The 15698-nt window shown below is 38.6% G+C and overlaps 1 protein-coding gene across 7 annotated transcripts in view; it reads right to left on the bottom strand.

The window, feature by feature from the left end:
• stxbp5a (syntaxin binding protein 5a (tomosyn)) overlaps positions 1–15698 on the bottom strand; it is a 231444-nt gene that overhangs the window by 92512 nt on the left and 123234 nt on the right. For all 7 annotated transcript variants that reach the window (XM_060831736.1, XM_060831737.1, XM_060831741.1 and 4 more), the window contains exons 11-16: positions 11544–11616; positions 10140–10287; positions 8303–8370; positions 6813–6853; positions 5855–6075; positions 2960–3138 (exon numbers count right to left, since the gene is read on the bottom strand). In XM_060831736.1, coding sequence (XP_060687719.1) covers positions 2960–3138; positions 5855–6075; positions 6813–6853; positions 8303–8370; positions 10140–10287; positions 11544–11616 — 730 coding nt within the window. The remainder of the gene's footprint in view (positions 1–2959; positions 3139–5854; positions 6076–6812; positions 6854–8302; positions 8371–10139; positions 10288–11543; positions 11617–15698) is intronic.

The raw sequence follows: 15698 nt of genomic DNA, 5'->3' as shown, positions 1-15698 counted from the left end.
GCGTCAGCACAGATTTCCTCCAGGTGCTCCAGTTTCCTCCCACAGTCAAAATGAGGTTAGGTGAATTGGCGAAGCTAAATTGCCTATAGTGTTCAGGGATGTGTAGGTTACGGGCATAGTCAGGGGTAAATGTAGAGTAGTAAGGAAATGGGTCCCGATGGGTTATTCTTCAAAGGGTCAGTGTGGACTTGTTGGGCCCAATGGCCTGTTTCCACACTGAAGGCATTCTTTGATTTTAAAGGCAACTGGATGGATATATGAATAGTAAGAGTTTCGGAGGGATATGTGCCAAATGCTGGCAAACGGGACTAGATTGATTTAGGATATCTGATCAGCATGGAAGTGTTGGACTGATAGGTCTGTTTCCATGCTGTACATCTCTATGACTCTATATGGACGTCACTGACATGGTCCAGCATTTCTTACCCAGTATCTATTGCCCTTGAACTGAACAACTTGCAAGGCTACTTTAACAGGTGCTTAAAAATGAACCACATTATTCTAGTGCTGGAGACACGTAGCTGACAGCAGATTTCTTTCAATAAAGGGCACCAGTAAATCAGATGGGTTTTTAGGATAACTGATAGCGCATGGTCAGTATGAAACCAATTTTCAATCCAGATACATTAACCCCTTCCCCGGCGACTGCTTTTGGAGACAACGTTTCATTTTCAGATGAATTTTTTTATTGCTTTTTTTACAGTATTTTTAATGCTTGCACTCTCATTTGATGCATCCAAGCTTCTAATAGAAGGTTCATACTCATTGTCATCTTCTGAGCTCGACATCTGGGCGTAATTTGTAAAAACAAACAGAAAAAAACGAATGACAGTGTGTGCCCAAAAGTGGTGCGTCGACACTTCTTGCAATGCCTGAGGCGGAAGAGACACAGCTACCAGATGTATGAGTCACTGAGTATATTCATTTCTAGCTGAGAAGGGCCCAGAAATGCCGAGAATTGACGTATAAAGGTCTGTGGCCGTTTTTGAAATTACATGTTTTGAAAGAGTTTACTCGTTGCACTCTGAAAAAAGACAAATTGGGTGAAGACAAGTTAACTCGTCTTTGCCAGGTAAGGGGTTAATCAAATGGAAATTCCATCAACTGTCATGGTGGCATTTCAACTCACGCTCAGGCATCGGACTGGGGCTTTGAATTATTAATCCAGTGATATTACCAGTATGTCATCATCACCTCGCCAACAGGCGAAACAAAACATTGTTATCAATCTATATATTGCACCTAGCCTTAGCAAAATACTCCTTCACAGTGTAAGTGGAAGACTCACTGAACACGTTGTAGTAACTCACTCCATTATTTGGCCATGCTGTGCAGAAATGGTTAATGCTAAAATAGGACAAAGTGGCATTACTTTTGTGCATCTCTGACAGTTTGTGTGTGAATGCAGTATGCCATGATGATAAATCCTGTCGTGTGCACACAAGGTACCTTATTACTCTCAGAAGTCCAATAGACATTTACTGTTAGATGTGACTCAGCAACTGAACTTCTTGAACAATCCTGAGTGAGCTAATAGCATCACAAATAACTTAAGATAAGCAACTCAGCTCTTAACATGGCTCATTTAGGTTTGCTGGAAGTAACATACCTTCATATGCAGGAACTCATTCTCTGCAAATAGAAAGAATATGTTCAAGTCTTGCAGTCTTTCAATTACCAGGAAGTATGCAGACCCTAGAGATCCCCCGTCTTTTCTCTAGATCTTAACTAATCAGAGTCAACTTGCCAATCAAGCTCTGGTCTAATGATAGCTTGACAATCAACATTCTTACATTTGCCTGATGTATGAAGAACAAAAAAAGTTAACAACTTGTCTCTTTTCAGCAATAAAATGCTCATTCCTGACATAACCTCCCCGCCTGTTTTTCGAACATTAAGTTATCACTAGTTCATGCAAATTTTTGGTCTTCTACTCCAGCAATGGCTACAAGTCAAAAATGGTTTCAGAAATGCATGGCACTGATTACCATTTTAGAAACATTATATAAATAGACATTATTGATGTTGAAAGTTGAATCCTTGAAATTAGGTTTTTCTACTGAGAAATTGGTACCTTTTGAAATTGACATTATGAAATTTAATTGATTGTATATTTCATAAGAAATAAAAGGAAAGTTTAAATTGTTGAGAACTTGTACTCAGCAGTACGTTACACATTTTGAATATGCTCCCGTGGGCTTTATAAACCTGTCATTACTCAAGTGTAGTCACTGTTAGAAGCAATATTTACACATAGCAAAGCTCAAACAACAAACGAGATTAATTAATTTTTTTGGCAATGACTGCCTCTACTTAATCTGTAAGACAGTACCTCTGATAATGCAGTACTGTTATTTTATTGACAACTTAGGTTAGGACCTCTCCCTACAGCCCAACTCAAGGGGCAAGAGTACAATCAACTGAGCCAAGTTAAAACATGGTGAATACAATGAGCATGTACAGTCAAATTCACCTGACAACAGATGAAAGGTTATGTAGGTTAGTGCTGTGACTGATACAATCACATCAATTTGTTCTTTGACATCTTTGGCACATTATACAATCCATACTATTTTGACTGTGCATTATCCACAGCATTCTTGAAGCACTCTTTAATGGGAGTCAGATCACTGAGTTTCAGTATCAATCTAAAACTTCATGACAAAATTCCAGACTGACACCCCAGCATCAGAAGCATCCAGTTTCAAACGAAATACAAAACTGGGGCTCCAGCTGGTCTCAAATGGGACTAAAGCTAATCTTTGACACTAAAGCAAAAAGGAATTTATTCCAAGTGCCCTCAAACAATATCACAGAACAGTGGAGAGTGACAGCAAGAGTAAGATGGCCATTTATCACAATGTTTTGCATTTCCCATTTTACATCAGCAATTACACTCAAAAGTGATGAATTTGCAGTAAGGCTGTAAATATTTCAGGACTTCCTGATCAATACCTACTTTAAACAGGGCACGTTATCACGAAGACCATCAGATGAGCTGCTGCTTGTAGAGGGATGAGACTGAGAATTTGCAGTCTGAGAATTTGGCCCCTGGCATGGTGCTCCCAAAGAAGGTATTTGATCGGTTTCTGGTGAGTCTAGATCATTTATTTCATAAAGCAACCGTATTTCGAGCATCTGTAGCAGAGAGAAGAAAGAGAAGGCATCTCTATTTCACAGTCGTAATCTACTCACTAAATTTCCAGGAACTTATTTAACAGAAGCAAGATGGTTCTTATCTAAATTCAACTAACTGAATTTTCGTTCCAACTGTTTAACCTGATAAAACAGTCATGTACCGAGCTGTAAAGAACAAGGGTGATTACATCATTTTGTAACACTGGAATGTAGCTTTTGAGGCAACACAACGAAAGGTAACAGCACAGTTTCAGTTAAGAATAGTAGAGTTCACAATGACATCTAAATGGACTAATTCTGGGCTCTCAACTTGTGGACTTGGATCCAGCAAGCTTCAAGCTTGAATATAAGCCTAAATACATAACTGCTGAGTTATGTCAACTCCTAATAGAAAATTACTATGCTAGTTTACAGACCCACAAATACTTCAAGTTAGCTATGTTTCTTTAATGCACTGTTATTCATTTAGATAAACTGCTACTGATGCATCCTAGTATGATTTTCAATGGTATTTCAGAGATACGGTCAAAATTATGTAGGAATATGACAGATTAAATAAAATGAAAGGGGTTTCTCTGGCCAGCATGACAGTAAACAGAAGGTAACAGGATAAAGATGATTTATTTAAATTTTCTGTACTTTAGTAATGATCTGAAATAGAAAAAAGGACTGTTTTAAAAATAAAGCGCTGCTGAAGGCATGCTGCACTTGGTGATGATTTGTGTCCTTTAAAATAGATGTTCTGTGTTGTTTCTTTCATAGAGGAGTGTTGTCACAATGGTGCCAGTACGTCTCCTTCACTCAGGGAGTTGGTAAGCAGCTTTTGAGTTCTTTCTGGGTTTTTTAAAAGAAAAAGTCAAAAGTATCATAAGTCAGGGCTCACACAGACCCAGGAAGGTTTTTAGTTTTGCTTTCAGTTAGTTGGAAGGTTCTGTTGGTTGTCGAGTAAAAGACTAGAGTTCCCCGCTACTACAGTGAAGTCTTAGACAGTGAGACTTCCTCTTAAAAATCAAAAGGGGCAAACTGTTTCTTTTTCTAGAGTTGAGAGAGACAGCATGTGACAACCCTAACTATCTTGCATTTTGAGGTGCTGGAAGACCGGAGGTTGGCTAACATGGTGCCATTATTTAAGAAAGGTGGCAAGAAAAAGCCAGGGAACTATAAACCAGAGAGCCTGGAATCATTGGTGGGCAAGTTGTTGGAGGGCATCCTGGATTTACATGTATTTGGAAAGGCAAGGACTGGTTCGGGATAATCAAAGTGGCTTTATGCGTGGGAAATTGTGTCACACTAACCTTATTGAGTTTTTTGAAGTAGGACTGATGAAGTCAGAGTGGCAGACGTGATTTCACTCTGGATTTCAGTACAGAGTTTGACAAGATTCCACAAGGTAGATTGTATTCCATATCATTTAACATTATTAACCAATGTGAACTAGCCACTCTGATACAAAACTGGCTGGAAGGCAGGAGATAGAGGGTGGCAGTTCAGAGTTGCTTTTCAGACTGAAGATCTGTGACCAGCAGCGTGCCACAAGGATCAGTGCTGGACCCACTGCTTTTTGTCATTCATATCAATGATTTGGATGTGAACATAGGAGGTGCGGCTATTAAGTTTGCAAATGACACCAAAATTAGTGCCGTAGTGGACAACCAAGGAGGTTACCTCAGTACAACAGGACACAATCAGAGGAGCCACTGGGCCAAGGAGTGGCAGATGCAGTTTTATTTTTCTAAGTATGAGGTTCTGCATTTTAGAAAGACAAATCAGGGCAGGATTTATACACTAAATGCTAAGGACCTGGGGAGTGCTACTGAACAAAGACCTTGGGGGAATGCAGGCTCATAATTTCTGGAAAGTAGAGTAGTAGGTAGACAGGATACTGAAGTGGCATTTGGGTGCTTTATTGGTCAGTGCATTGAGTATAGGAGTTGAAAGGTCATGTTGCCACTGTACAGGACATTGGTTAGGCCACTTTTGGAAGACTGTGCAATTTTGGTCTCCCCCTATAGAAAGGATTTGTGAAACTTGAAAAGGGTTCAGAAAAGATTTACAAGGATGTTGCCAGGGTTGGAGGATTTGAGCTATAGGGAGAGGCTAAACAGGCTGGGGCTGTCTCCTGAAGCGTCAGAGGCTGAGGGATGACCTTATGGAGAGGTTTATAAAATCATGAGGGGCTTGGATAGCACAAATGGACAAAGGCTCTTCCCTGAGGTGGAGGAGCCCAAAACTAGAGGATGTAGGTTTAAGGTGAGTGGGGAAAGATTTAAAGGGACATAAAGGACAACATTTCCATGCAGTGAATGCTGCGTATTTGAATGAGCTGCCAGAGGAAGTGGTGGAGGCTTGTACAATTACAACATTAAAAAGGCATCTGGATGGGTATATGATTAGGAAGGGTTTGGGAGGATATCGGCCAAATGCTGGCAAATGGGACTAGATTAAATTAGGATAAATGGACAGCATAGGCGTTTTGGACCAAAGAGTCTGTTTCCATGCTGTACAGCTCTATGACTCTACATGGGGCAAAAAAACTGAGGCTGACCACTAATGCAAGTATAGCATGTGATGGCTGAAGAGGGCTGATCAATATGGACACCAAACATAGGAAAAATTGCCTTTTCTTCTTGGCTGCGATTTAAGATAAATGCAGTCAGTTACTATTACATCAGTAGGAATTCAATACCAGCCACTGCCATTTAATTGTTGGTTATACCTGAATAGCCTCTGTTGTCACTTCCTGTCTGCTGAATTTGTAAACGATTACATGTGCTGATACTCCTGCCACGCACAGCATTCTGCTTTCAGGACACCATGTGATTATTTGAATGGCATAAGGGTCTTCATCCACTATGTCTGTGTTTGGTTTCTCCTCCTTATTCCGAGATTTTTCAAATACCTTGGATGTTTTCATTTTATACAAAACTTGTAATGTTACTAACAAGCAAGAAAAATCAAAATGCAGAGAATAAGAACATTCAATGAAAAATTAGTAGATCTGTTGCAAATTAAAATGATAACCTAATGTATATTTAGCATTGAGCTCTTGCTTACTATGATAGACCACAACATAGCTTTTCTAGAAACAAACAAACAGTCAGGAACCGACTAATGAACATCAAAAAACCAAACTGCTGTCCTCAAAAAAAGACATGCTTGTGTTCTCCTAGATATGGACAAATGGGCGAAATTGTATGCCATTAAAAACATTCTACTGTATTCACTCAAGTAAATCTATATATATACCTATATATAAATAACTAATATGAGTGACATCAAATCAAATTTAATAACTTTCAATGTCAACAAAAGAAAAGTGAAAAAGAGATTTGTACTGTTAAAACTAAATTGTCTTCCATATACCAGAAGAAAGGAGAGATTTTTTTTGCCATATTTAACAAACCATTTGTTTGAAATTCTCATAAGACTCACTACCTGTTAAACTTAATTTACCAGAAGAATATCCAGTTTTGCCTGCATCAAAGGATGAAATGTAAGCACATGGTTACGTCAAGACTATTTTGGCCTCATCTTTCAAATTGCAGTTATCACATCAGCTTTCTGTAGTAACGTCCACAAGGGAAGAAAACCAGCATTTTAAAATACACAGCAATAAATCGATCCTTGAGCATAACATTTCATCTTGGATATCTGAATGAATCTATCCAACTTACTGGCTGACGCATCCCAGAACTTCAATGATCCATCTGCATGCCTTAAAGTAAATGAAAAAAAATCTTAATATTTTGTTCACTGACATTTTCTTTTCCCCAAAGGTTTTGACAGTTGTCTAAAAAGCATAATGGCACTTACACAAGATTTGTTTCAGAATCCTTTCAATCTATTTGTTCTTGACTCACCGGTTTACATTAATCCTTACTATCATACAAAAGGTTTTTCTTTTAAGAATAAATAATCAAGTCCAATTTCTAAAGTGAACAAATATAATTTCATTTCAAGCAGTTAAGACCAAGCTGGTCACCCAATCAGAATTGTTAGGACTTGTTTTAGTTGTTCTTAGAATATGGATGATGTTGACAAGGGCATATTCAATATCCTCACTGGTTGTCCAAAAAATGATGATCCCAGTCCTTGTGATGATACTTCCACAAATATTGTTACAAAAAGGGATTTTAGGGTACCGACCCCAACACAATGCTTTATAATCTGCTAGCAGTAGAAGAGGTGCAGCTAGAGATCACTGCACCAAGATCAGGCATGTGAGGTAACTGATTCTGGTGACTGCTGGAGATGCGGAAGCGGAGCAGGATTGCTATTCAAACACTCACTTGCCAATAGCAAAAATCAAACCTCAGCCCAGTAAATGCTTGTTAATTCTACAAACAAGGGTCATTAACTGACCAAAGAGCCTCATGTGCCAGATTTCTAAGGCAGACTTAAGGAACTTATTTATTGGTATTTTGCAAAGGAACTGAATGAAAAATAATTTTTAGGAAATAACAGTTGCTTGATCCAGTGCATTCCTTCAGCAAAGGTCAAATATGCCAAAATCTATTTATGCAATCTGCCTTACTATTTTCAGATAAAACCTTTATGACATGTTTCCTTCCTTTGTATTGTATCCCCTATGATTTAATGTTTAAGCCATTGAAACTGAAGGGCATTCCTGTCAATTTCCTGTATACTCTTGGAACAAGCATCATCATCTCAAAGTCTGTTTCTCCAAAGAAATTACCCAATTACCTTATCCTTTCCTCATTTATATATCACGTATATGGAATTAGGGCAATGTACCTTACTTGCTCAATCTCAAAACAATACATTTTTGCTTGCCAATAGAAGTATTCTTCAGTGACACAGAGAATTGATAAATAAAAGATTTCCGATCAAACGGGACCACAAATTCAACTAGTCACTACTGTAATGGTGCATGCATAATGGAGTAAGATGGGCAATGGTGATTATTGGAAATTTGGTGCACCAAGCTCAAACTGACATTTTTGTAGAACTTCCATAAATATGAAAAATTTTCTTGGAAATTTTTGCCAGGTGCATGAGAATTACAAGAGCATAGGTATAGGAGGATATGTTTACTGCATCTGTTTCAATCCACATTTTAAAAACATTAATAACATACTTAATACTCCAAATCACTAAACATACTTCATATAAATTACTAGGATACTTAACATTCTTTACTTACCCTGTAATAATAATCTCTGGGTAGCTCTGCGTGCCTAAACCCCAATTACCTCCATTGATGGGCCATTCCTTGAAGACATAAATGTACAATTTAAAAAAATTTGAGGAAGATATCCTTGCCACTAATCATAATCCAGTCTGTTCTGCTATAATGCACGTTTCTTCAACACAAATTGGCTTTTATGCAATCGAAGAACTTAGGTCATTATTTGTAGAATGAGCACTTTCATTAATTGTATTGGCTATAAAGGGATTCTGTCCCCATTAGTTTAAATGGCACGGCTACAGAGTGATTTTCTTATCACGAGGTTACATGAGAACAGAACTATTGCATTATAGCAGAACCAACTGTATCCAGATATCTAGCTGACCACAATTTCTAGAGGAGTGGAGTGTTGTACTAATAATTGCCTGTTACTCCTGTGAGCCTGCTGCCTTAGTATTAGCTTTGCCTCCAAGAACAATTTGAAACGTAAGCAATGGATCAAATAAAAACAGTATCCAATAACAAGACTGCCACAAACCAGCTTGAAGGACAGTAGCAAAGGAGGTCAATAATCCCATAATTAACTATTTCCTAGCTATAATTTGGCATCTTCAGGAACATACAAGCCTGCTATTCCCTGTTGTATTTCAAGTCATATAGAACTAACACATCTGTAAACATAGTCATGAGTGTCAAGTTTCAAAACTTCAGTCAAGAAATAAAACCACTCTGAAAACACTCACGTAAAGAATCACATATCTTTTCTTTTTAAACTATAAGTTGAATTGAAGTTGGACACTGCTAAGTTGAAATATTAGGTAACATGGAAAAATCAAGTCAAGGCTATGTCGCTATTGGAGCGGATGGATTGTGATAGTAAGTCAGAATGTCACTAGAACTTGAGTTAAAGAAAAACTGCCCAATGACAACCCACTGATTGGTCTAACTGCAGTTTGCTACAGACTGGCGAGAGCAGCACAGCAAGAACCATCCAGAGCTAATAGGAAAAATATCTTTCTGCTTTCAGAGCAAGAGTAAAAAGGCAGGAAAACCAAGAACTTAAAAGAAAGAATTCTAATACAAGACAAAGCTAAAAGTCACACAATACCAGGTTATAGTCCAACAGCTTTATTTAAAAGTAAAAGCCTGTACTTCCAAATAAACCTGGTGGACTATAACCTGGTGTAGAGAGATTTTTAACTCTGTCCACCCCAGTCCAACACCAGCTCCTTCACAGCATGAATACAAGGCAAGGCTTAGGTCCACTTGATCAAACATCAAACTCTGAACAAACAGCTCTGCAACTCAAGATCCCGTTAGTGCAACATTGGAAACTTGTCACAAAAACGATTAATGCAGGGTTGAAAGAAGGGAATAAAAGTAAAATAAGATTGAGGCACAAAGATGATCAATGTACCAATCCTTCAAGGGTACATATGTGCTCCTGCTTTGGATACAATTTGTTCCAACACCACTTTTGTTCTTAAAGGCGGCTATAAATGGACTAGGTATAATCATTGCGCTATTGTATGCCGTGCAATTTAAAAAGAAATTTTAAAAATTCTAATTTTACAAACCAAAAACTGTTAACAACGAGAAGGTGGCCTGAATATATATGGAACTGTGAAAATGGCAACAGTAATACCAGAAATGTGCAGATATGTGTCGATTCATCTATGTAAGGAGGTCAACTGAGCAGACATTAGTCTGGAAATATTTTAATGGTGTGATGCATACATCATCTAAATAGCAAGGAAATTCTGCAGAAACCTGCTTGAGATTGAAAGTACAACTTGCATTGCAATGTATTTGCTCGGTGTTATTTTAACATTTTGAAAAAAAAACTGTAAACCTTTTTACTGTATCCTTGCCGTTTCTGCTTTGCCCCAACAGAATAAAGTGCAGGAATTAAATCCACAGGGCAGTCAGCAAAATACTCGCAACAGGTGACAGGTGATTCATGTATATCCAAAGGGTATGGGTTCTCAAATATAGGATAACTGGAAGACAAAAAAAAGAGCATTTCAAAAAGCAAATTTTGAGAAGGTTTGTAGCTCAGGTTGGGGTTCTGGATGTATGTTTGCTCGCTGACCTGCAAAGTTCATTTCCAGACATTTCGTCACCCTACTAGGTAACATCTTCAGTGGGCCTCAGGCGAAGCACTGCTGATAAATCCTGCTTTCTATGTTGGGTTTCTTTGGGTTGGTGATGTCATTTCCCATGGCAAAGTCACTTCCTGTTCTTTTTCTCATGGGGTGGTAGATGGGGTCTAACTCGATGTGTTTGTTGGTAGATTTAGACCCCATCTACCACCCCGTGGGAAAAAGAACAGCATGTGACTTTGCCACAGGAAATCACATCACCAACCTAAAGAAACCCAAACATATAAATAGAAAACAGGACTTATCAGCAGTGCTTTGTCGGAAGCCCACTGAAGATGTTACCTTCGTAGAGTGACGAAACGTCTGGAAATAAACCTTCTAGCTCAGCGAATGAACCTACATCCAGAATTTCATTAAAAACATCCATTAAAAACACCGAAAGTTAACTTCCTCCAAGTTAAAGTCTACAAGAGAATCCATTCACCAGGTCATAAATTGGGTAAAGATTGTATACAATGATTTCTTAATGCCTAATTATAATGGAAAAGAGAATACTACAAAGATTTGCACATAGATGATTATGGTGTTTTATATTAATTACCCCTTAAACAAAATATATGGGAATTGTTCACTGTTAAAAGCCTTTTCTATCGAGTTTTATGAAGACTCTGCAGGTCCACAAACATTCAACAGAAAACCAGTTGAAAAAGTAACAAGTAGAAAATCAAGTCCATATTAGATCAAAGAATGGCTACAATGAGGCTAGCTGGCCCATGCTGATGTTGAACCTTTAATCATACAATTTGCCTTTTACCATTTTCCATATTTTCTATGTAGTTGCACATTTTTTTCCTTCTCAGGTAACAATCCAATTTTCTTTTGAATGCCCCAAGTAAATCAGCTTCCACCTAGCTCTCAGACATTTATTCCAGACCCCAACCACTCACTGCATTTAAAAAAAACACTCAAGTCACCACTGCTTCTTTCACCATGACTCTGAATCTATATCATTTGGCTCTAGAGCCTTCCACCATTAAAAACAATTATAATAATTATCAGATATGTATCCTCTTTGAATTATTCAAACTGAAATGCTATTTTAATAGCTCAGTTTATAGTAATTAGATCAACTATTAATTCAACATGAGACTTACCCATTTTGTCCAAGATCCACAACTACCAAGTCCTTTTCCAGAAGGACAACGACCGCATAAGGCTCCTGAAAATCTATAGGATTAATGACAATAAATCAAACTTGGGGTAAACATATGCATAGCAATCAACTTGTAAACTGGCCATTAAATTGAAGGCTTAAGTGCCTCAAAACTTTAACTTTTCCTTGTGCAAAAGAAAACAAATGCCAATTCAAAGGTAGACAGGAATGTTCATCAATGTTTCTCCTCACTCCACCATTCTCCAGTGTTCCAATATTTAAACTGCAGTAGGTTCGGTCAGAGAAGTGTAGAGTTAAGGCACAGTGGGAATACTTGAGACTTCAGCATTGGCAGTAACAATTATATACTGTATTGCATCATGAATTTAATATTATTTAATTGATTTCATTTCATCTGTTCATACATAGTGGAAACATCTTCTCCCTAACTACTTCAAACAGTCCACTCAGTTTTTGAAACCTCTATCCAATCTCCTCTCAACCTACTGCTTTCCAGGGAAAACAGTTCCAATTTCCTCAATCTGTCCTTATACCCAAGTTTCTCATTCCCTGAACCATTCTTGTACATCTCCAATACATTCATATCTTTCCTGTAATGTGGCACCCACAACCGCGCACAACACTCCAGCTGAGGTCTAATATAAAAAACATAGGAGGAATGGTAGTATGTTGTTTGGCCCTTCTCGAGCCTGCTTCATCAGTTATGATCATGGCTGGTCATTCAACTCAATAGCCTGTTCATCCTTTCTCCCATACCCTTTGATCCATTAAGCACCAGGTGCTATATTCAACTTGTTCTTGAAAATCATATAATGGTTTGGCCTCAATTGATTTCCATGTTGGTAAATTCCACAGGCTCAACACACTCCAGGCAAAGAACTTTCTCCTCAGTTCTAAATGGTTTACCGCGTATCCTTAGTTTGTTATCCCATATTCGAGATTCCACCATCATTGGAAACATGTTTCCCGTGCCTATCCTGCCTTATCCCGTTAGAAGTTTACATATTTCTAGGACAGCATCCTTCATTTTTCTGAATTCTAGCAAATATCATCCATACCGATCCAACCTTTCCTCCTTCATCAGTCCTGTCATCCCAACAATCGGGTTGGTAAATCTTTCCAGCTCTTCCACTATTGCAAGAATATCCCTCCTCAGATAAGGAGATCTAAACTGCACATGTTATTCCAGGTGTGGTCCTATGTAATTGCAGCAAGACATTCTTGCTTCTATACTCAAATCTTCTTGTTATGAAGACCAATATACCATTTGCCTTCTTGACCATCTGCATACTTATCTATAGTAACTGGTGTACAAGGATACCCAGATCTCACCAAACATTTCTCCCTCAATTTATAGTCAGATGATAACCCATATTCCCAGTTTTGCTCCCAAAGTGAATAACCTCATATTCAGCCACATCATACTGCACCTGCCATGTATTTGCCCACTCCCACAGCTTGTCCAAACTACACTTAAAACAAATGTCTTATGCAAGCTCAACATAACCTCTTTTTCCTTGTTCTCTGTGCTCCTGTTAACAACCCAATGACAGTGTATGCTTCATTAACTGTTCCCTCCATTTTTCTTGTCACCTTCAATGATCTGTGTGTATGTACCCTCCTGTGTCTGGGCTCTTGCACGCCTTCAAGAATTGTACCACCTATTTGTTTTGTCTTTCAATGTTCTTTCTATAAAGGTGCGCCATGTCATACTTCTCTGCATTGGAGTTCATCTGCAACCTATCCATCCACTCCACCAACATGTCCAATGTCCTTTTGGAGTTTCACACTGTCCTCCTCAGTTTACAACTCTTTCAAGTTTCATGTCATTTACAAACTTGGAAATTGTGCCCAGCACAATATCCAGATCATTAACATATATAAGGAAAAGTAAGGGTCCCAAAAAGAACTTTTCTTAGCTTGGAATACATCCAATGACTATCACTCAGCCTATTTTGTAACCATGTTGCTTTCCCTTTTATACTAAGAATTTCCTCACGTCAGTTATATGGTACTGTATCAAAAGCCTTTAAGAAATCCACGTGTTATATCAACAGCGTTATCTCATCAACTGTTACCTCTTTCAAAAACTCCAGTTAGACAAGATTTTCCTCTTAGAAATCCATGTTGACTCTTTCTATCAATCGACTTTTTTTCCATGTGACTATCCATTCAAAACAAATAATTGTTTCTAGAAGCTTCCCCAAAGTTAGACTGACTGGTCTGCAATTGTTGGGTTTATTTCTATAACCTTTACAAGGCTGGAATGTTTACAATTCTCCAGACTTCTGGGTACTTACGAGACCAGGAACACTGAAAGATTATGGCCAATGCTTCACTTACTTCAAAATTCTTGAATGTATCTCATTTGGACAGAGTTCCCTCCTCTGCCATCATGGCCTGGACAGCATCCGGCTCTTTCATAAAGACAGATGCAAAGTATTCATTTAACACCTCTGCCATACCTCCACCATCCCTTTTTGGTCTCTAATCAGCCCTAGCCTCTTTTAACCACCCCCCTATTTACATACCTAAAGACAAATTTGGGATTCCTGTTTAGCCTTTTCTCATAATTCCTTTCAGCTTCTCTTAATTGTTTTTTTTCAACTCCCCTCCAAACAGTCAGTATTCCTTTTTGTTCTCAATTGCGTTTTCTGCCTAACACTTATCATAAGCATACTTTTTGATTTGAAAATTAATCATCAAGGAATCTAGTGGTTTATCCTATCTTTCCTATTTGAGACAACATACCATGATCATATCCGAATCATCCCCTCATTGAAGGTGGGCCACTGTTCAGAGACTGTCTGCTCTGTCAACCTCTTGTTCCAATTAATCCTGTACAGCTATACTTTTGCCCCAATGAAGTCAGTTTTCTGCTAATTAATTTTTGTCACTCTGGATTGTCGTTCTCCACCATTCTGAACCATGTAATACAATGATCACTGTCTCCTCAATATTCCTCCACTGATATTTGGATCCATTTGACCCACAAGATTACCAAGGACCAGGTCCAATGTAGATTTTCTTGTTGGATGGAGGCGCACGCGCACACACTCTCTCCAACATGTCCTAGAGATATCTGCTCTTTTTTGCCCTTTACCAATAATCCCAATTTATATTTCATAGAATCCCTTCAGTGTGGAAAGAGGCCATCCGGTCCATTGAACTCACATTGACTCTCTAAAAAGTGTCGCACCCAGACAACATGCCACCCTATCCCTCTAACCCTGCATTTACCATGGCTCATCCACCTAACCTACGCACCCCAATACACTACAGGTAATTTAACACGGCCATCTTTGGATTGTGGGAGGAAACTGGAGCACCCAGAGGAAATCCACACAGACTTGGGGATAAATGTCTGTGTGGAGTTTGCACAGTCACCCAAGGCTGGAATCGAAACTGGCAGACCCAGGCATTGTGAGGCAGTAGTGCTAAACACTCAGCCACCGTGCTGCATTTGGGTATATTTGAGTCATTGAAGTACCCCATTTTAACTACTGTATGATGTTGGCATTTCTCTGTAATTACCCCTGCAGATTTGCTCCACTACATCCTTTCCATTAGTTTGCCTGCATTCCACATCAATCAATGTAACTGTACCCTTTTTATTCCTTAGCTGTAACTAAATTGACTCTGTCCTTGAATGCTCAGACATCCTCTTTCTCCAGCAGTGGCCTCCTGAACAATATTTTTCAACAATAGTTAAACACCCAGTCATGCCCTTCCTTTAGCCAGGTCTCTTCCACACGTAACTTGCGTTAGTTACCATGTTCCCTGCAATGACATACACGCACACTAACTGTTTCGGACTTGGAATTTCTTTCTTCCTTCATAGATTACTTGCACAAAATAAGGGTTCAATTCTTGTAAATGCTTGTAGAATTTCCAGCTAACACTTTTTTAAAAATTGAGGCACAAAGCATGGCCCATGTACTGAACTTTTGAAGTGTGGACCTCAGTGCAACCAGGGGCAGCACATTTGCAATTGAAATGTCAGAAAAATGAACCAGCGGAGCAAGTCTCTGTACAATGAGTAATTGGATGCTGGATAGTGGAGATCACAGGCAATTCCTGAATCATTCCCACTAGAATTTCATGACCCAAAAGGCAGCACTGTTCAGAATATAGG

This window comes from Hemiscyllium ocellatum, chromosome 10 (genome assembly GCF_020745735.1).
Source record: "Hemiscyllium ocellatum isolate sHemOce1 chromosome 10, sHemOce1.pat.X.cur, whole genome shotgun sequence".
NCBI classification, from domain to species: domain Eukaryota; kingdom Metazoa; phylum Chordata; class Chondrichthyes; order Orectolobiformes; family Hemiscylliidae; genus Hemiscyllium; species Hemiscyllium ocellatum.
Note: the sequence above shows the minus strand (reverse complement) of the source record. Positions and strands in the feature narration are given on the sequence as shown.